Here is a 22,440-nt window from a genome sequence, read left to right on the forward strand (position 1 = left end):
GTGATTGGACAAAATACTAACAGAAAAGCATTTTGCTCGACACCTTGACAAATGTAATTCCATGTAGAAAAATGCGTTTAAATAAAATATTTTACCAAAAAAGTTACCCACGCTTTAACTTGACAGACTGTACAGGAACGCTCTGTTACCTACTTTTTTGTGTTTCCTGACTATTTGAAGGGGAGGGTCTCGTCCATTTGTTGTCCAATATGCTGTACACATAATTATCATATTGTGAAGATATTTCAGATTCAGTACCCCACGACCATCTTGACAGCGAGTGATGTAAAGTCGCGAAATGGGCGACTTTAGTTGCAAATTTTGTTTATGTGCATAACATCTCAGACCCGATGTCGAGGGATCTAAGCTCCTTAATTGCGAACAGTTCAGAAAACCAATTCTGACGGATAAGACGTTTGTGTCAGCATCGGAAAGCATCCTTAATAGATGATACGACGTGGAGTCCTGAATGCGGCTCTGTGGCACGTCCAGGTATGGATGGGACGCTGTAGCGACAAAATATCGTATAGCACTCCTGTCGAGAAATTCGGGGTCCTCCGAAATGCCAGTAAGTCGTCTTCGTTTCAAACCAATCTTAGAGGATTTTGCTAAACCAAACTTCAGTTCAATTTGCCGAGTGTACTCCTCGATAATCCTTAGAGGTAGATTTGGTTGCTCTGCATTTCTAGCATAGATCTTAAGGTCATATGTGTAAAAAAAATGAGTGACATTATGCTTTCCATATCCAGGTTTGTCGCATAATTATCCTTGAAATCGTAATTGCGATAGTGGCAATGATGTGAGGCAAAAGAGGAAAGGTCTCATGGCATCGCTCTGAAAGATGGCTTTCTGAAAGTTGACGCTGTTAGTTGTCACACGACGTTTTTTAGCTGACATACACAATCTGGTTTTCTAAAGGGAAATAAATTTCTCTATGCATCTCACTATGTGTGGTTGAATCAAAAGCTTTCCAGTAGTCAATCAACGCTATCAACAGATAGTGCTGTCATACAAGTTGATACTATCTGGTCCTATAGCGGAATAGTTCTTTCTGCCTCGAAATATTTCTTTCACCTCTTCGGTAGTCATAGGCGGGCCTTCCTCATGAGAGTGTTATGAGGGCACTACCCATCGCCTTGAAGCTATTTATTTTCACTGTTTCTCCATTCAGTGCCTGCTAGACTTCATCGAATTCTCTCTAAGGAACCTCGACGTCCTCTAAGTTGGGCGGGTCGTCGATTGTATATGTGATAGATATTTTCGAAGTTTCGAAACGATTACTGGTTCGTAAAGTCAAAGCCATACCCGCGTGTCAAAAACATCCCAAGGCACTTGCGACATAGATACAGAAGACTGTCCCCTTGAGTTGGATGGATCTATAAGATCTTTGGTTTTGTTGTCCTGGAATGGAATCGAAGGGCCTTTGCGAAATCAATCAGGCCGCTAGAAAATCCGCAGACCTGTTGAGAGATGGTAGCGTTTTCAGGATAAGGAGGAACATTAACATCCAGGCTCTTCCTGAACCCCAAGATTCGGCTGAATGGATGCCTATGTTCGTGTTTATATCTCGGGGAATTCGGGCCTGTGGACCATCAATTGTTGAGCTTATGGTGCTGCGAGAGCTTTGCCTGATTCAAATTTAAGGCTAAAACCGAGGATTTCGATTCAGCCTCCCATAGACTTATCATTTGCATTTTCTTCGGAAGATTTGGTCTTCTGATCTGTCGGCGTCGAACAAGGTATCGCCGACTAGCATGCTTGCCGTCTCCGTTCTGCTCTACTCGTTTGAGATAGCTGGATGGGCGAAGTACGAACTTAATCTCTTTATAGAATAATTCTTCTGGATTTAGGTTACGTCGTTGCAAATGCAAGTAGTCCTCTCTTTAGATGATCAAGAAACAATGCCAAAGAAGTGTTTCTCTACAAAACCTCAGAACAGGCGGCCGAGACCCTTGACCTGAATTTCAACATCATAAGTGACCAAAGTGCATTACTCCTTCTAAATGCCTCACGTCGAAAACGTTCAGATATACGAACTATTGAAGCTCAAAAATCTTCGAGCAAATTAAACTAAAGCCACTCTTGTTATTAACAAATAACTAAAAATTTAAAAAAAAATAATTTTACACGTTGGCGTGGATTTGCCATTTCAAGTAAAAGATAGCGTGATTTTTATATTGGATCAGTTTAAGAGGATAAAGTCAGTTTTTAAATAAGTATTCATCGAACCTTGTACGATCAGTATTTCACCAAATATTAGATATTTAATTAAAGGTACGCCTTCGCTGAGTAAGCGATGTATGTATTGAGTTTTCGTTTTTATTAAATAATATATATCCACTATATCTTCATAGATCCATATATTGGAAGGTCTGCTGAGTATTAAAGGAGTTTTCTTAGTATTTAAAATCCAAATTTAGCAGGGTGAGAAATGGGCAGAATGTTTTTGCATAAACAATATTTTTTAAAGTTAAAATTTTAGTGAGTTTTTCTTTGATAAATCTGCGAAGAGATAGTACTTCTTCAAGAAAAAGTGTTTATCGTATTACAAAAAAAAAAAGATAAATTTGAAGTAACTAATTATTATAGAGAGTAATTTCTTCCATACTTGTAACTGTCCAAAAGTATTTTTAAATATAAGGAATAACCGAGGGCCAATAAAGATGTCGATTTTTTTTACCAGTTTTAAATATGCAATTGTTTCGCCGCAAAAAAACTATTGTTATAAAATATTAATAAAAGTTAATTTAAATAGTGTTAAATACTGATAGAGACTGTGAAAATATGCAACGAAATATTGCTAGTCTTTCTGAATTAAAAATATATTTTTCTGTCAAAAACTCCTAAATTTAAAGTTTTTATTAAAGGGTTAAGGATTGAGAGAAAATACTATTATAGAGGTACATACTTGATGAATGACCAAACATTTTACTAAAATCATTTTCTAACAATGCATACGACGGTATGATCCTTTTTTAATAATGTTTGTATCTATAATACTTTCTTGCACACCGTATGATCAACATTTTAAAGAAAGCAATACCTTTTTAAGTATGCGATTAAGTTACTCAAAATACATGTTACGGCAAGAAGCGTATCCACGTTCTAAAAAAAATACATATAAATGAAATCCAATGTTTGCCCATTAAAGATTGTTTGTACGACTTATTTTTTAAAGTTATCTATAGTAGAGCGTCATTGCAATCAAACTTTTAGACTTAGAGTATGACTAACTAAGTACCAACCCCACTATACATGTAATTAATATTACTCCTTGACTTAAAACGTGTATTTCCGCAGAGGAAAAATACGTTCAAAACATAATCTGGGGGAAAAAACTAAATATCTTTAGAAGATGTGGACTAGAATGATGCTCGACCATCATTTACATCATAAGAATCACATTGCTTCCATACAAAATTAATTGTCTTTCATCAAGATGCAACACAATTGACACTCTAATATGGCAAATTATATATTTATGGGAGTAATCAAGTTTATTCGAATAAACCACTAATAAGTTTCACGAGATTCGGACTTCTTTAATGAATTCGGTAGGTGTTAAAACCCGAGAACTGCCAGCGCCTTTCCATGTTTGCACCAATTCCAGATAATTCCTGCTTGAACACATGAGGAAATCTTTGCATTAGAGATTCTACTTCGTTTGGTCTTAAACCCGGTTCCATTTTCTGTAAGTAAGACCAAACGTAATCCACGCTGGCACCAAATGGATGAATATGTAGAAATGTTGCAACGAGACCTGAAAGTCAAAGGAAACATCGAAATTTAAAAATGTACAATTTAAACTATAAAATTTAAGAATTAAAAAGACCTCTGAATCACTTTAAAGATGAACAATAATATCAAGAGTATAATTATTATTAAGAGTGAGAAAAGAGAGCGAGAGAATTGAACTTTAAGGACTGTTCGTCGCTGTAGTTACAACTCTTTAGCGTGTAACTTACAGTTAAACTTAAACGTTTAAATGATAAAACGTTTTCCAAAAGCTGTTCAATATTAAATTTGCTATTAATCATTAACCCAATATAAATTGTTACTTTTTCTTTGAAAAATAAGTAAGTTTAGTGAACTTATACCTTCCTCTCATTTCCCATAGTTTAAGAATCTTTATATCGAGAAACAATGAAGACTAACAAACGATCATGAATTTTCAAATACACGAGTAGGATATATACATATATACATACACACATCTATATGAACATACGCATATATATATATATATATATATATATATATATATACGTAAATATATACACAAACACACACACACACACACACACACAGGGTGTCCCAGGTTCAAGTGTTTAAACTTATATAGCTGTATTAAAATTAAAATAATAAATCGACAATTCCTTTTCGAAAAATCAGTTGAAATTTTAGTTTTTGATTTATAAAATATTGAAGCTGAACCAATCAGGAGGGTGGTTTAAACAGACGTACATACGGGAGCGGGAGTCCAAAGCAGTGTTATTGAGGAGACCACCGCGGTGGGGTTAGCGAAACCAAAGATATTATAACCTAGATGCGTCAAGTGGCGACGGAGTGGAGATAGAATTATTAGTAGGTCAGGATAAATGTAGACGGCGCTGACGGGGAAAATCGTAACCCACCCCGCTGTGCCTCTCTACCTGCACAAGTATCTATCCCCTCTTAACAGTTGTTGTGAATAAAATGAGCGAAAGAGGCGCTGTCGCCGAATTGATTTTCCGTCGATAATAGAGTTTTCTGAAAATATTAATGATCACTGGAACAATTAGAACTATGTTTTACCCGAAGATCGAGAAAAATAACAATAAATTAACAATAACTAATAACAAATTCAAAATTTTGTAACTCCAAACGATTTACATACATGAAATTTTGTATTTATTAAATATGAAATTCTCTTTCAATTTTCAGCACTTGAAGTTGATGATTTGATTAGGAAAGTTTTCATTTGGAAAAATTTAAACTATTATGCCTTTATATTAAAAATGAAACAATTGCAGAATTATACAATTGTACAACTTTCGACACTATTATATTTTTTATTTTAGGCCCTTCAAATTGTGAAGCTGAAATTTTTTTTGTTATTTTATTTTTACGCATACTATATATAATTTGTAATGCTTTCATGTTAAAACGGGTTGTATGTAAAATTGTTAAATTCTGAACAGTTTGATTTATATGAATATAAGTTTTAAAACATTATGTACCTTTCAATGGTTGCAGTGCAGAACTAGATAACCAACATTTGTTAAATTTGTTCGAAATCTCGTTTTTAACATAGTAAAATAATACTGTTGGTGATTCAAAACCAAATAGTTGACTGTATTTGTATCCCATCTTCATCTTTTTTTAAATTCTGTAGCCTCTTACCTTTTTCAAGACCTTTTTCTAACCATATTCATCTTCCTAAATTTTGTTTTAAACAATACAATGATAAAACGCTTCTTTTCTTAAAGAAAAATCTCTTCAATCAGTCCATTTCCAACCAAAAGGCTGAAGTCTCCATTTTCTACAAAACTCACTTTATAAGGTTTTTTTACTTAACTTTTTGCCGTGCAATCAGAAATTATATATTTTTTAATTATTATTATTATTCATTTATAAGTAAACATATACCTTTCTTCTCTATACGCCTTTCAGCGACAACTCATATGTTACATTGCGTGAACGCGACACGAAATCTTTATTTTCCCAGAACAAATTAATTGTTTTGCATGAACACATTTTTATTTCTTTTCGGCTCCCCTGTATCTACGGAACAAGGTTTTATTTTTTTTAGGCTGCTGTCACTTTGAAATTGTAAACTTCTACATTATGTTTCTCGAAACTGGATTTTTTTAATCATACAACATATCAATTTAGAAACACTTCATCTCGGGACTAAAGTTTTGTTTTATCTTCAAATGGTAATTTAGACTTTTCAGAATGTTATTTCGTTCTCCTGAAAATTTATGAGTGAAATTGTAAATAAAAAGATTACGATACAAATACAAAATAACTTGGTCATTTGGTTGAGAATAATTTCATTTTCAAGGCATAGTTCTATCATAGTCTATTGTTTGGTGCCAAACGCCTGTAGGGCCAGAATTGTTCAATTTTTCAGGCTTCGAATTTGACGCAATAAAGAAGTATGTACAGAAGTTATTTCAACTTAAAAAATAAAGGTAATTAAAAATGATTTTTAAATTTAAAGAAAGCGCTCCTATTACTAGGCGAATTGTTGAAAAAAAAATTTCATTCTTTTTTCTCACTTACTTTTATTCTTTGAGGATTCTCTGCGAATCTCTGTGGTACGTTTTAGCTTATATTTTATTTAGGAATTATACAATCATTAATTTTACCAATAATATTTTTCTTAAATACATTTTTGTAAGTATAAACATACCAAAAACATTTCTGGAAATTTCATCAACCAAAAGAATAAACCGTACATTAGAATTTCGCAACTTTTACCTAAACAGAAAGCAGAAACCTGTAAGTCTCTGAATAACTAAATAATTTTTAATTGAAATATTTATTCGAAAGTTCGCCAAGCGCGATCTTCTAAAGTTAGTTAAGTTAACAACGGAAATATTTTCCTCAAGTTTTAAAATAATTTTTGAACTTGAGATAACTACTAAATAGTGTACAGCCTGAAATAGAAATTTAGTTTAAATTTAAACCATACGAACATGTATCAGTAAATGCATCGTTTTTAATATTTTGTCTATTAATTTTTTATCTGAAATACCACACTGCTCAGTCCGAGGCTTAGTTTCTTTGATGTTAATTACAACTTTAAACGTTTAAATTTTGAAAGTGTAAATTTTTTAATGACAGGGCTACGTGTACAGAAATTTCGGTACGAATTTCAGGACGAAGGGGCTCTATATATCGAAATTTGTGTACGATTAGCTGGATATTTGCGGTACATGTTTTGTATCATTCAGAGGGTTTGAAGCCTTGACGTCTTTCCTACAATTATTTATTCAATATATTTGGCTAATTAATAGCCTATTTTAGTAACCATATCAACTGAGGTTAAGTTATAAATTTTAAACTACTGTGAGAGAGAATTTTATTCTAAATTTATATTGACTTATTATACCTTATTATAATACCTTTTGATACAAGATAACAATTTTCTTTTGAATGTATGAAAATTAAAAGAATTGTAGGTAGACACGACAGTAAAAAAAAAAGAAAATATTTAATGAAAAACAAAATCAATGGGATCTAACAGGAGTATCAGAAGTGCCCCGCCCTCTCGTCCCAAATATATACCGGCTTTTCATTACATCTCTAGGTTTAATCCTTCAATTCAAAGGAAGGAGTACCCGGAAAATTTACTGAAGCTAATAGAGGATATTGAGTAAACATTTCCAGGACACTTTCCTTCCGTTGAGTTCTAGATTCTTCGATAGAATTTTAGATTCTAGAATTTAGATCTTTCAGACCATCCAGATACAGCTGATTTCTAAGATTTTCAAAACAGGCACCAAAAATACTTTTCGAAAACTTTATGAATCTATATGTTTCATGAAACTCTGTGTCGAATGATAAATTTATACTTTGAAGAGACCATTCTTTGACACCTCATATATATACAGGTCGTTCAAAAAATACTTAACGCTTTTTCCTGACAGTTTGGACTCCCCTCCTATCGCTTTTTCTATATAAGATTTGTTTGTGTAAATTTAACATTGGAGAGAACCTCGTGGTGCCCCCCCCCCCCAGGGGGTTACAAATTTTTTAACGACCTCGTGTGTAATATTTATTTTTCTTTAGAGCTTATTGAATCACCGACTGATTAGGAATGTGCATTGTCATTAAATAATTAAATGCCCAAGATTAACTATTTTTTTAAGTTCTTTTAGACGATATTGCGAAAAAAAATCGAAACATTTCGATGTATTCTTACGTTATAAATATGTACATAACATTTATCTTAAAAATGGGATCGTAATTTTTTTTCTGAATGTCAATTTCTCAACTTTCAAGAAAAAGCCATAAAAACTAAAACTCGAAAATGAGTTTCAGAAATTATGAAACTCAGTGATTTGGAGAGCTAATTACATATCTTTCATGAAATATTCTTATAATAAAAACTATAATTAAATACAATGTTTGTAACTTCAAGATGTTTGAAACCAAACCTTTAAAATTGCACAATTTTAATCACAACTGACTTGAAATTCTCGTATTTTCTAAATCAATGCACTTTAATTTCAAAGTTTACAAAATTAGACAGTATATAATTTGAAAATTAAAAATGTCTGTAAATATAAATCATAGTAAAAAGTTTTAAATGCAATAGTGCTACGTTGTTTTTGTTTTATAAATCGAGGACGATAAAATACTCATATTAGAATATCAAATGCCAATATCACGTGATGAGCAATCAATAAACAAATAAATATTAATCAAAGTTTAACAAAATTGCATTTAATTTCAACTGTACATATTTATGAAAATCCCAGAAAAATATTTGTCTTGAATTAAATTTACAGTTTCTTTAACATAATTTTTTTTTATTCAACCAAAATATACTTCCAAATGAAGAATATCATCTCCAATTAAAGAAAAATCTGTATTTAAACAAAAAACTCTTGCTTCAAACTAAATATATGTCTTTGAATAAAATAAAACCTTGGCTACAGGTACTGAAATTTCGATACAAATAGGTGAATTTTTTGGTACAAATGCAGTTGGAAAAGCGTCTACTTCTACCGAAATTTCAATTTAACCGATTTTTTCGGTACTTCAAGACACTTCTATCAAATAAAATTTTTTTCGATTGAAAGCCCATGAATATATTTCTTTAATTCACAGAATTTTTCTTTGCATTAAAGTATATTTTTCCCGATTTTTGGTAGTGAAATTTTGGTTTTTAATCTTTTTAATGCTTAAAAGTAATCTCTTATACACTTTTAACATTATCTACATAAGCTATAAGATGTACAGATAGATCTATGCATATTGTATAGCAATCCCAGATGTAATCTATATAGTTATTAGATTTTAAAAAATCGGAATATATGTACCTATAATTAAGTATATACAATTATTGGCGATTGATTAAGACAACAAAATGTCAAAAGATACTCAAAGCTACTATAAAATGTCAAAGTTCTACTGTTTTGTGAAAAATATTAATATTTTTATGAAAATTATACGATATTATGAAAAATCGACAGTTTGATTAAAGAGCCATCTTTTTAGTCGAAAATTTAAATGGTTTGTTGAATATAGAATTTATTCTTTTTAGTTGGAAATTTATCTGTTGCGGTAGAAAAGTACATCTTCTTTGCTTGAAACTTTAAGAGATTGGTAAAAGATTAAACTTTTTTCTAAAAAATTCGTATTTTTTCTTGAAACTTCAAACACTTGATTTTACATGCAACTATCTCCTTCAAAATTAATTGAATTTCTTGGAAAATCAACTATTTGTTGATTTTATCTCGTTTGTTTAAAAATTCAAATTTACGATTTAAGAAACTCGAATGTTTTTTAAAACCTTTCCCTATTTAGCTAAAAAACTCAACTCTTTTCTTGAAAACTTAATATCATTTAGCTTGAAATCTTAGGAATGCGTTACTAACATTAATCTTATTCGAAAGAATTTATTTTCCTATTTTTTTGCACTTTCATCATTTATAATTCAGAAAGTATTAGAATCGTCTGAAATTTCAAACCTCAGTTTTTCAGCGGATCTCAACGTTTCAAGACCGACATTTATGGATTTAAACATCGAAAATTCGATGCAAAAATTTAAAATTCGAATTCTAAGCCAAACGACGACAGATGCGTACAAAAGTTTAAAGGAATAATAATACTTTTTAAAAGACATATAATTGTGTTATCAACCATTTTCAAATAAGACTTGATATTTTGGTTCAATTTGAGAAAATACTATTGAAATATTTAAATTTTAAGCCATACGACGTAAAATACGAGAAGAAGTCTCAAAGAGGAATTAAAGTTTTTGAAAATTGCTACAAAATATCTTTTAACCATTTTTTTAAATGACTTGTCATTGTGGTCCTGTTTATCAAAAATATTATGAAAAAAGTAACCAATTCAAATTCTGAGACAAACGACGTGAGATGCAAAAAACAGTTCCATGCAGAGGAATTGCAGGTTTTAAAAAGTAATTTAAAAAATTTCAGATCATTTTTTTCAACAATTTTTTGGATAGGACTTGCCTTTTTGGTTTTATTTATCGAATAACTGATATGACATTTCTAAATTTTTAAAACTGAAAACGAAAATTTCCATTCGAGACTTTTATGTCCCTATTTCTAATGATGGTTTAATGTTTAAAAGGACTCCAGTCTCCAAAGCATTGTACTACTTCTCTTTACCTGCTGTGGTATACAGTGCTAAAGACCAAAATGTTCTCGAAAACATTGAGACGATTATGTTTGAAATACCCTTATTTTGCCTTTAAATATTTCCTGATCTTGTTTTGTTTTTCTCCGATCTTATTTTTTATATAACCCTGAAGTGTATCTTAAGAAAATTGCTTGTCTCAATATAACTCCGAATAATGTATAATTCAATTTCATGACTCCATATCCCCACAATTCCACACAGCCTAATACCTTATAAACCCACAACCCCAAAAGTATATAATCCTATTACGCCAAAACTCCATAGCCGTATAACCAGAAACTCCATAATCGTATAGCCCCATAATAAAACGTCACGTTCCGCGAGGAAAGGGACCTTAGGTTTAACAGGCAAATTTTTCAGTAGAAGCGATTGAAAAAAAGGTCGCAGTCAGACACTGAATGAGTGGGGGCAATCTCCGGAATTCAGCCCCTCCACTTACGACAAGCTATTCTCGCTCCACGTTCAGCAAATCAGGCGAGCTCTAGAGTCACACGGACACAGAGCAGAAAGAGGGGTAAAAAGTGGTGGGGCTGGATTTCTCAGGCCGACCGCACGCTTGGAAATAGGCGATTCAGTTCTCACTTTGCAGCTTAATAACATATCCATCCTATTTTGCAGATAAAAATGTAATTCTTCTTTAATATGAAAGAACGATTTTCAAATTATCAATATTATCAAAAATCTGAAAATCGATTTTTTAACCCTAAGGTCCGTTTCCTCGCGGAACTTAACAAATATGTATTTTCATTTTCCATGTTAAATACTTCAAATTGAGAAGTTTTACTTTTATTGCTTTTATTAGTAATTTAAAAGGTAAATCTCTTAGTATCCAATTTTTAAATGTTAAATTATAATGATCGGCAAAAAATTTCAGAATATTTTTGTTTGAGATTGTGTTAGATGAGAAAAAGTCTTAATTTAACTGCAAATCTCAAAAAAACTAAAATTTAAAAATCAATAATCTTGAAGATATTAAGAATTTTCAATTGCAAATCATCAAGATTGAAATGATTCCTGGAAAAGTTCAAGATTATATGCCTTTCAAAATAGTTGCATGGTTAACTCATAAAAATGAGTTTTCAACCAAATTGTCAAATTTTTGAACAAAAAGAGAATTAACTTAAACCAAAAACAGTATCATTTTGTAACCAAATAGTCGAATTTTCAGGCTAAGAAGACGAATTTTTTAGAAGAAAGTTGAGTTTTTAAACAAGAACTTTTGTACCAAAAAATATCAATTTTATATAAAAAAAGAGAAATTTTCAACAGATTAGTTGCGTTTTCAATGAAACAGTTGAATTTACAACATCGAAAGATTAATTTCTAACTAATTATTCGAATTTTTCAACAAAAAATTGCAACTAAAATCAGCAACATTTTCAACCAAATAGTTGAATTCTCAAATTAAAAGAGCGAGGTTTTAACCAAATAGTCGAAATTTTCAACCAGATGGTCGAATTAACAAAAATAACTTCAGAAACAGTTGAATTGTCAATGGAGACGTCTAATCTACTTTTCTATCCATCTAACTTTTCTACCAAAAAAGATGATATTTAAACCAAATAGTTCAATTTTCTACTTACAAATATGAGTTTTTAAACCAAATAGTTCAATTTTCTGCTTAGAAACATGAGTTTATAAACAAAATATCAAATTTTTAAACAATAGACGCTACCTTCTAAAGGCGTTTCGGGAGCGACCGCTAATAAATTGCTAATTTTCAGTCTGAAAATGCTAGTAATTTTGAAAAATTTTTAATTTAACGTTTCGGGCTCTTAGCGATAGTAAACTCATTTCTAAAAAGATTCGTAAAATTTATAAAGAATGTTTTGGTTTCGATTTTATGGGCCAAAACGAGAAATGGGCTCCACACAAAACATGTTCCAATTTCCATATAATGCTGAGACGTTGGGATATCAGTCATGATAGTAAACACCTGAAATTCACGAAACCTACTTTGTGGCAAAAACTACTAAAGGAAAATCATTGCTATGTTTGTTTGAATTACTGGGTCGGGTTATTAAAAAGGGAAAGAAAAGCATTTTTTATATCGACGTTGCAACAGTAACAGTAACGATCTTGCAAGAGATTTAGGATTACCTAAATAAGATACAAAATACTATGCACAATACTAAGAAGTACAAATTTGTTGTCGGAAGGAATGAATGCGAAGAATTATAGAGATAAGAGAAAAAATTCAGAAAGGGCTTTTCAGAAACAAAGGAACATTTAGTGCTATATCGTCATATCATCAATAGATTGATGAATGGATCGCAGCCAGGCATTTATAAAGGTTATAATAACATCATCGCTAATCATCAAATTGGCAATGCAAAAAGTATTAGCAAACTAGTTGCATTGTTAAAAAACAAAGTGTCAATTGTGACGTGCGTCCGAGTTCTTAGAAGATGTTTGAATTGTATAAATTCTGAGATTCCTTGTGGAAATAAATAATAAATTACCTATGAGCTTAGCATCTTTTTGGGTTATTTGAATAGCTCCAGTGGACGATATAAGATGTTTCGGAGTTCTTGGCTCTTCGCTTATATCATCGTCCTTATCTAGAGTTATTATTTCGCTTTCAGGAGGTTCTTCCTTTCTCGTAACGTTTAATCTTACAGTCAGATCTTTGATTTTTTGTTCGTCCTGTGCTTGCTGCTTTTTCGATTGAAGTAGTTGCTCCTGCATCCCTTTTAAAGTTTTTTGTAGCATTTTTATCTGTTTTTCCTTTCCGTCTATCTCGTTTTTTGTTTCTGATTTCAGAAGATCCACCTGTAAAATAAAACAACTTTGTACTTAACATTCAATCACATTGACGTTCTTGACTCCAGAGGAAGAAAACATCTTGTTTCTCAACATTGTTCAGAAAAATAATACGAATTAAGAATTTCATACAATAAAAATTTGTATAGCGTTTAAATTGAAAGGATTTCGAATACAAAGGCTTCAAAATGCGGATACTTCAATTTTTAGAAAATTGAAATTACGGATGCAATAAGGGGAGACGATCGCTCGAAAATGCGAAAAAGTATTGTCCAAACGTTTTGGGATATCCAAATTTTAAAGTTCAGAAAATTCTAGTTTTTTAAACCTGGGCTTGTAGAAAATGACAAGACGGAACTTTGTTCTATTTAAAGTTTTTCTTTCAAATGTATATTTCTAATAATAACATTGAAAAAAGGGAAAACAAATTTTTTCCAAGTTTTTTTGTTTTATTTGTAAAACATAAATCGCCTGCAAAATGAAGAACAAAGTTAACAGTGCAAATTGTTTAACAATAATCAATTAAAAATTGAGACCTGACACTAAGCACATTTCTTAGTTTCGGAGAAACAAAGTATCGAGTGAACTTCAAAGTTGAAACAACTTTAAGTGGGAAATTTGTTCCTCGCTCTTAAAGGAAGATTTCTGGAAATCTCTACATCGATTTAATCAAGATTGGCGGAAATATCCATTTTGTAAGGAAATAGGCCAAACACTCTATGATTGCATCGTTAGCAAATTCAAGCGCTCGTCAACGTTAGCACTCTTGCCTGTACTCCTCTAATAAAGGACTCATCATTTCAATCACTAAACATTAACGAACCTGCCCCTTCTCCCACTTAATAGAAAATCGACTGCTTTATTTTTGTGGACATTCCGTTGTTTTTCAGTGAATTAGCAAATAAAAAAAGTAAAAGTTGGCTTCGCAAGTTGGTTATTCCTCAATTACAAAAAAGATGATTACAACTGTTCATAGGAAGTACAAATATTAGTATGGTGGCGCCTCTCCAACCAATTTTTGTTAACTATGTCCATACTCACACCACCTCACGGACATCTATCCACACTCCCTCAGGTGTAATTTGTTGAGCGACATAACGGTTGTCGAAAGGAAACAGTCCAGTTCGAACTCCAGGATTTAATGTTCACGAGACGGGCACCTAAAGAAAATAACGGCTTTTGGTATGCAGTTTGAAGGTTATGTTATTATTTTCTTCCCGCGATCTTTCGATATTTTCTCTGCAAAATCTGAACGTTTCACAGTTTTTCGCTGTTTACTGATAGAGAATTAGTGAAGAGGTTTAGTTGAATGTATATTAACATTGGTTCCTTATTTTTCAATTATTTAAACAAACTGAATTTGTTTACATTTTTTTAAATTCGTTTTTTATTAAAAACTATTAGTATTTCTTTAGTAGAATGTTTATCAACATTTGTTAATGAGTTTGTAATTGTGTAAGCAAATTCAAATTTTTTTAATAAAAATTATTAGAGTTAATCTAGTGGAGTATTTATCAATGTTGGTTAATTATTCTCAATTATTTGAAGAAATGAAATTTGTTAAAAATTTTTTTTAATTCGTGTTTTCCCCTTAAAAATGATTATTATTGCTCTAGTGGAATATTTATTAACAATGGTTCATTAATTTTCAATTATGTAAACACATGGAATTTGTTGAAATAATTTTTGTTTCAGAAATTCTTATTTTTTAATAAAAATTATACAATTTCTTTAGTGGAATATATATCATCATTGGTTAATTACTTTGTAATTGTTTAAACAAATTCAGATTGTTTAAATACTTCTGTTGAAGATTTGTTTTGTTAATAAAATTATTACTGATTGTCTATATTACAATTCTTTAGTGGAATGTTTATCAAGATTGGTTAACGAATTTGTAATTGTTTAAGCAAATTTAGATTGTTTAAATAATTTTTTTGATGATTTGTTTTGTTATTTAAAATTATTACTACCTAGATTTTGAAAGTCAACTTTCATCTGCTCCTAAACGCGGGAAACAGTCCTGAAAAAATGGAAAACATCCAAGTGGATTACTTGTCCATTTTTTAATACAGCCTAACTTTGAAAATTAAAAAATATAAAAATTGTATTCACCAGAATTGTTAATGCAAGAAAAAAGTATCTTTGGCTTAAAGGGAAATATTGAGACGAATCAAGCCTTAAAAGAAAGAGTTTAGTGCACTGATAAAGCTCGGACTAATAATAATGAAAATTAACATTTTAAGGTCAAATTTGCTATCAAAAAAAAAAAAAAAAAAAAACTACAAATTTGCTGTTCATCATTTTTTGTTAAGATGCGTAATTTTTATTTTAATCGTGAGAAATAAAATTGAAAACGAAAAAATTAAATCTCTCGAAAAACGACGCAAGGTAAGAAAAAAATTTATTAACCAAAGTTGCTCAACCAAAAAGGGCCAACAAATTCCTACTTTTTATAAAAGATTATTTAATTTTCTCACGATTGCAAAAAAATAAGATAAAAAATAAACAAATTAAATTTGTGTAAAAACGACACAAGAGCTGAAAAAAATGAAAAGACAGAGGTTGTTCAACTAAAAAAGATCTATAAATGCATTATAAGCTTTTGTGATAAAACTACACTAAAAATTAAAAAATTAATAGATTTTATGCTTTCACGAAACGTCGGCATACAATTCGTAGTTTCTTACATGAGTGAAACCCGAAATATCTCTTTTTATCAAAATGGATCATCGTGAAAGCATAAAATCTATTGATTTTTTAATTTTTTGTGTATTTTTATCACAAAAGCTTAAAATGCTTTTGTAGGTGTTTTTTGGTTGAACAACCTCTGTCTTTTTAATTTTCCGGCTCTTGTGTCGTTTTTACAAAAATTTAATTTGTTTTATTTTTTATCTTATTTTTTTTACAATCGAGAGAAAATTCAATAATCTTTTATAAAAATTATAAATATAATATGCATTTGATATAATAGGGTTGAACATAATGTAGAAAAGTTCGCATTTTGTTCAAAATCGAGTGCGAGGCACGAGATATATAATGATAATGTGTGATGCGAATGTGTGTTCGAATATGCTCACTACTCAATAGCTGGAAGGTAAAAAGGCAGGGACATCGGTATCCCCTATCATTATTTCTTTCCAAGATAATATGTTTGCGGAAAACAGCCAGTAATTAGTAAAAAATTCCATATTTTAAATGTGGAAAAATGCGTTCATTCTAGATACCTTACGGAGCGCTTGTGAATTTTTTCAGATTTTTTAAGACATTCAGCTCGTTTTAGGAAGCCTAGAATTTTCTGAGATTTTTTTTTTTTTGAACCAGTTGCGACCGATTAAAGCGAGGGCCACGTACTTTTGACGCCAACTTTAGTATTATTATTATTATTATTATTATTATTGTTAAATAAGGCTGTTAAATTAGAGTGAGGTTGAAATGTAAATGTATGTACAGGGGGCGGAGGCTCTCAAACCCGTAAAATAATTCCACCTTTTTTTAGAAAACTAATCTTTTCAGTTGAAAATTTTATTGTTTTTTATTTAAAATAAAATTATTTTTTAATTAAAATATTAAGTATCACATTTTTCGTTTAAAATTCATTTTTTTAGGTTTGAAATTCAACAAACTCATTGACCATTCATTTTGATTTGGTTGAAAATTAATTTTTTAACTGAAAATTTAACAATTTGGTTGACACTTTAACAATCCGGTAAAAAATTGATTTTTTTTTACTAATTTTTGCAATTTCTGAAACATTCGTCGTTTTTGGTTAAAAAATAATATTTTTGTTTGAAAATTAACGCTTCGTTGAAAATTCGTTCTCTATTAATTGACACTTAATATTTTTGCGTTAAAAATTGGCCTTTTTGGCATGGAAATTATACAATTTGGTAGATAATTCAACTGTTTGATCATTTTTAGTTTTTAACTTCAAACTACTTGTTTGGAAAATCATGTCATTTGTGCAAAACTCAATTATTTTGGTAGAAAATTAATCTTTTTTTTAATGCAACTGTTTGGTTGAAAATAAATCTATTATAGTTGAGAATTGAACTAAATATTTTCTTGAAAATTCGTCTTTTAGATTAAGTTCAACTATTTATTTTTGAAAATAAAAATCTTTGCTTGGTTGAAAATTAAAATACTTTGTTCATTCATGACAAACAAGATTTTACCAAACCATCCCCTACCCCAAATCGTTTTACGTATTTTGGAAATAACTGCTAAATTCACAAAAAAAATCTAGTTGGCAAACATTATGTAAAGTAGGGGCGGACGAAGTCAGAACTTATGAACCCTAAGAAAAGAAGGTTACGTGGATCAAAATTTCAGAATGAAAGTTTATCTAATTTGTACATAGCCCTTCGCTTTGCATGCATAAAACAAAACATTTTTTTAAGTTGCCTGAATTAAAAAACACGTCATTTTCGCTCATTTAAAAAAATTATAACCTGAATAAAAGTTATATTTGATTAGCATGTTTGACTGCTTTGCGACACCATCGGAAAATTTCGTAATTAAAAAAAAATCAATAGAGATTTTCATTTGTGATAAAGCATAAAAACTTTTCAGCAGTAGCCGTTTTCGATTTTTAAAAATCTGTTTTTTTCAAGCGCCCGCTTTCAAAATCAAAACTTTAGAAATCCAAATGAAAATGGGCCATCTGAAATAAAAATCATGTAAAAGAAGAAATATCATCTTATTTACAAAAATTACAAAAATTTGATACGTATTTGAGAGAAAAAAATATATTCCGAAATAAAAGTTAAGACTTTTCGTTTGGCATTGGTAAAAATACTGCTAAGTGGCCGGAACAACGTTCCTAAGATTTCTATTTATATAGTTCAAAATCTGAAGACAGCAATATAGGCCTAAAATTAAAATCGAAATTATATATGTAGTATCAGTAAACACTGAAAACCTGTAAAACATTAATATTTCGCAGAGAAAATATCGTAAGATCGTGGGAAGAAAATAACATAACCTGCAATATGTCAAAATTGCGCAAACGTTCTTAGCTGGTTCTGACACAATTTACCCTTTCCTCTTCTGCAATTGTATTAACAATGTGATATTTAATTTAACTATACCTCTTAAAATCCAATTACACTACTTTATAAAAAGAAAAATATAGCACATCAAAAATCGATATTCTCTCTATAGGCCACATACGTCGGACTGGGCGTCCAGCATGTGCAATTGAAATCCTCGATTTCGGACCGAACTGTTACCTTTCGACAATCGACATGCCGCTCAACGTCTTCCGCTTGTGTGCGTTAAGGTGGATATAAGTGTGGTGGTGTGACTATGCACATAACTGCCCGAAATGGACAGCAGAGGTGCCACTATACTGATAGTTTTGCTTCCTATAGAAATGTTTACGCTCAGTTTCTTTCTAGATTTTACTTTTTTTGAAGCTATATAATTATATATTTCGATGTAGTCTTTCGGCTAAAATAGTTTACAAAACTTTATCACACTTGCTATTTACCATTTTATTGCATGTACATTAAAATCATAATATTTTCATTCTTTCTAAATCTGTTCAAGCTTTATTAAAAATATCATAACATTTTATTTATGAATGTCAAATGCTATTCTCTGCAGGCAGGTTTTTTTCTAACGTATAATTATTGGATACAGGAGTCCTTTATAGGAGAGTACAGGCAAGAGTACTGACGTTTAGAAGAGTCTGAATCTGCTAACGATGCAATCATAGACTCCGTCGCGTACTTTCTTACAAAATGGATGTCCACAAATCTTCCATCAATAGTAAAGAACAAATGTCTTACTTGAAGTTGTTTCAAATTTAAAGTTCACTCGATTATTTTCTCCATTCAATCTAAAAAACGTGCTTACCCTTCAACTTATGTTTTAAAAATAACTGACTTTGGGAAAAAATTTTTTTCCCTTTTTCAAATTTATTATTAAAAATATACGTCGGAAAGGAAACTTTTAAATAGAAAAAATTTCCATCATCTCATTCTCTAGAAGCAATATATGGATATCACAAAATGCTTTGACAATACTTTTTTGCGTTTTCGAGCGCTCATTTTCTTACTATAACCGGACCCTCAATTTACCTCGTTTTTATAAGCTTCTAATTGGCATCTCAAACTATCGTTTTCTTCCTTCAACGACTGTACCCTTTCGATATCATCATGATTATCAGAGAAATTTCGTTGCTTCTTACGCTGAGGTTCGTCCTCTGAGTCCGAAACTTCCATCTCCCCTTCGCCTTCCATGAGAGCGTCTTCCAACTGAACCGCTTTAATCTCCTGTTATTTTCGAAAAAATTAGAAAAAGCGTGTGAATTTTACTGGATAAATACATGCATTATTTGTACTTGATACTTAATACATTCGGTGGCGCACAAATGCTTCCTGATAGGTAGTCGGTCGATTGAATTTAATTTGCATTTATTTTCTTTATCAATTGCTACAAATTGCTCTGCTAATATTTCTTGAATAATTACTTAACAAAACCTCAGTCTTCTGACCCAACCCACCCCCTTGATTGACAGAGCGAGTTCTTCACAAAACATTGTTTGTGAGCCACTAAGTACATTAAGTATAAGTTATGTATCAGGGATCAGATTTTCGTAATATCCTTATAAAAAATTGCTACGCTTGAAGCAATGCAAAAAAAACACATTGGATTTTAATACTTTTTGATAATCATCATCTTTGCTTTCAGAAATCTTTTCAGTAATTCAGAGACCTTATTCTTCTTTCTTAATTCCCACGGATGTATATTAAATCTTTGGAGTACGCTCTGGGTATTATCTTACCTTATCCTCAAAGTTCATATCGTATACTCTAAAGTACAGAAATTTCGATGAAAGGAACTTCATTGTCGCTAAGGACCTTGAAGACTCCAGGCCGCGTAATAGAAAACTAACTCGAAAAAAACTGAAGCCCTTAAGTTTTTACCTGTACCGTTAGTCGTCTATGACTGTCTTATTTCGTGTTTATTTCTGTTGTTACCTCTCCTAGTTTGTGTTTTTGTAATTACCGATAAGAGTTGTAACTGTCGTAGTAGAAAGCGTGTGTCTGACTGTCCCGAAAACTAATCTTGCCTAATCACTTACCTGCATGACTCTGCGTTCAAAATTTTGGTCAACAAAACAAACGATCGAGATGAAACTCATGAGGATAAATTTGCTTGAGCATAGCAGCATTTCAGGATACAACTTGGTTCTGGTAATAGTCTGTCCTTAAAGTTCTATCACAATGACGCTAAGTTGGATCGAAATGCGAATACATACCGAGGATTGTTTCTTCCACATTTCGATGTTCTTCCTTTGGGCCTTGGTGAAGTGATCCCAAACTTTCTTGTGGCTGGCCGCAGTAAATACTCGTTCGATCTGACTGACTGTCGATGACACGGATGTCGCATGTCGCATACAAAAACACAACAAATCCTCTATTGTACACCCTGCTTGAAAGTTTCAGCTAAATTTGTTCTAATCTTTGTACTTATTTCCTTTGCATTTTTTACGATAAATGGTTAGTCATTTTAATTTTAATATAACAAGGTGGCCACTGAAATGTCAGAAAAAATATGTAATTTTTCGTTTTTAGACAGCTTGCGTGTTTTCAAAACGAAAATGCATCTTAAAATATTACAAATAAAACTCTTCTGAATTTGAAGCATTTAATTTAAATTTTCGACAATTACAAAATTCAATCTTTCAATAATGTACAATTAGGAAATAACTGGAGGCATTCTAATATGAATAAGTCCAGTTCTAATTAGGAACTTCAAAATTAAGATACCATTTCAAAATAAAATACATGAGAATCGCTTAAGATTTTTTTTTTTGCTTTTGGACTGAAAGATATTAAGATTGAACAATTTTGGATATCGAGTATTATTGAACTTGTAGCGCTTGAAATTGAAAATTCAGCAAACAAGAATTTTAAACACTTAAGTTTAAACAATTTGTTAAGTAATTATATCAAGGCTGTCAAGTTGAAAAAGTTTAATTTTCAACACTCCATTTAAATTTGGCGACTTTCCTGCCGAATTTAATTACATTTTCAATTTGGAACATTATTAAATCAAAAATGATAAATCTACAAATCTTTTAATACGAAATCGTCCAAGCATTCAAAAATGTATTTTGCAAATTGTTTAGATTGGAAATAAATTGAGCTAAAAACGAAACTAAAGAGAATTTAAAACAAACATCTTTAGAAACAAAGCTTTCAAACTAAACAATTTCCAATTTGATGCGTTTAAAAATGCGCAAATTTAGAATTTCAAACTTAAAGTTTCAATACTTTAAAAATGGTCAATTAAGTTAGTGCACCAATAGGAGCATTAGAAAATTAATTGGAACATAAGAAAATTTAAAGAATTTCAAATCGAACTTATTCAAAATTGCATAATTTCATTTGTCAGTTACATTTAATGTGATATAATAGGTTTTTTCTATTAAAAACTGTAATAAATTTCCTGTGATTTCTTGCTTTTTAATGATTTCTAGGTTCAGCGGCCACCCTGTGCTTCGAGCCAACTGTAGTGTTGGGGAGTAACAACGGAAGCTTTTGAACAATTTTCAAAATATAAAGACCTACATGTTTGTATGAATTTTTTAACGCCACCAAATTTTAATTAAAGTTTTACGAATTCGAAAGATTCAAACTTAAGATTTTCTTATAAAAATGCTTTTATGAGAATAATTGGAGACCTTATATCGCACATTATAATCGTACAAATTTGAAAATTGGTGTATTAAATTACGTCAAAACCCGTTAAAAGCATTTGAATTTAAGAACTTTGAAATTATGCTTTTGTGAATACTTTCAAAGTAGTTCAAGTAACTTTAATCAGTATCGGTAATTATTTTATTTTATTTTTTTTAGTAACTTCCCCAACACTCAAAAGCAGGATAAATCTCTTAGAATTGGTTAGTCTTTCGTTTCATGCCTATGAAAAAGCAACTTATCAAGAGGAAAATATATTCAGTAGCAAATCCAACAAAAGCTTGATAAACTTCTTTCAGATCTATATTTACTTTTATATTTCCCTACATGCCTTGGACTATCCTATTTTTTTTTTAAAGCACAATCACATTCTTTCTTCGGAACATACAATCCTGAATACAGATTTATTGGTTTTATTTTGCATTCATTTTGATGTGGAAATTAAACTTTCAAAGAAAATTTATAATAACGATGAGCAGATTTAACTGCAGCTTTTGTATAACTAATAATGATCGTAATATAACATTCTCTTTCTTTATAATGTGGGATCCAACACCAGTTTTAACGCTTAGCATGCAAC

The 22,440-nt window shown here is 30.9% G+C and overlaps 1 protein-coding gene across 2 annotated transcripts in view; it reads right to left on the bottom strand.

Annotated features, from left to right (window-relative positions):
- Positions 1–2,905: 2,905 nt before the first annotated feature.
- Positions 2,906–22,440, bottom strand: part of LOC117169009 (ecto-NOX disulfide-thiol exchanger 2) — a 91,383-nt gene continuing 71,848 nt past the window's right edge. The window contains exons 7-10 of one of the 2 annotated variants that reach the window (XM_033355061.1): positions 20,417–20,523; positions 19,233–19,427; positions 12,849–13,158; positions 2,906–3,760 (exon numbers count right to left, since the gene is read on the bottom strand). In XM_033355061.1, the coding sequence (XP_033210952.1) occupies positions 3,543–3,760; positions 12,849–13,158; positions 19,233–19,427; positions 20,417–20,523 (830 nt within the window). In that variant the 3' untranslated portion in view covers positions 2,906–3,542. Of the gene's footprint in view, positions 3,761–12,848; positions 13,159–19,232; positions 19,428–20,416; positions 20,587–22,440 lie in introns of both variants that reach the window. The other variant, XM_033355060.1, reaches the window with a different exon arrangement.

Source organism: Belonocnema kinseyi, chromosome 3 (genome assembly GCF_010883055.1).
Source record: "Belonocnema kinseyi isolate 2016_QV_RU_SX_M_011 chromosome 3, B_treatae_v1, whole genome shotgun sequence".
NCBI classification, from domain to species: domain Eukaryota; kingdom Metazoa; phylum Arthropoda; class Insecta; order Hymenoptera; family Cynipidae; genus Belonocnema; species Belonocnema kinseyi.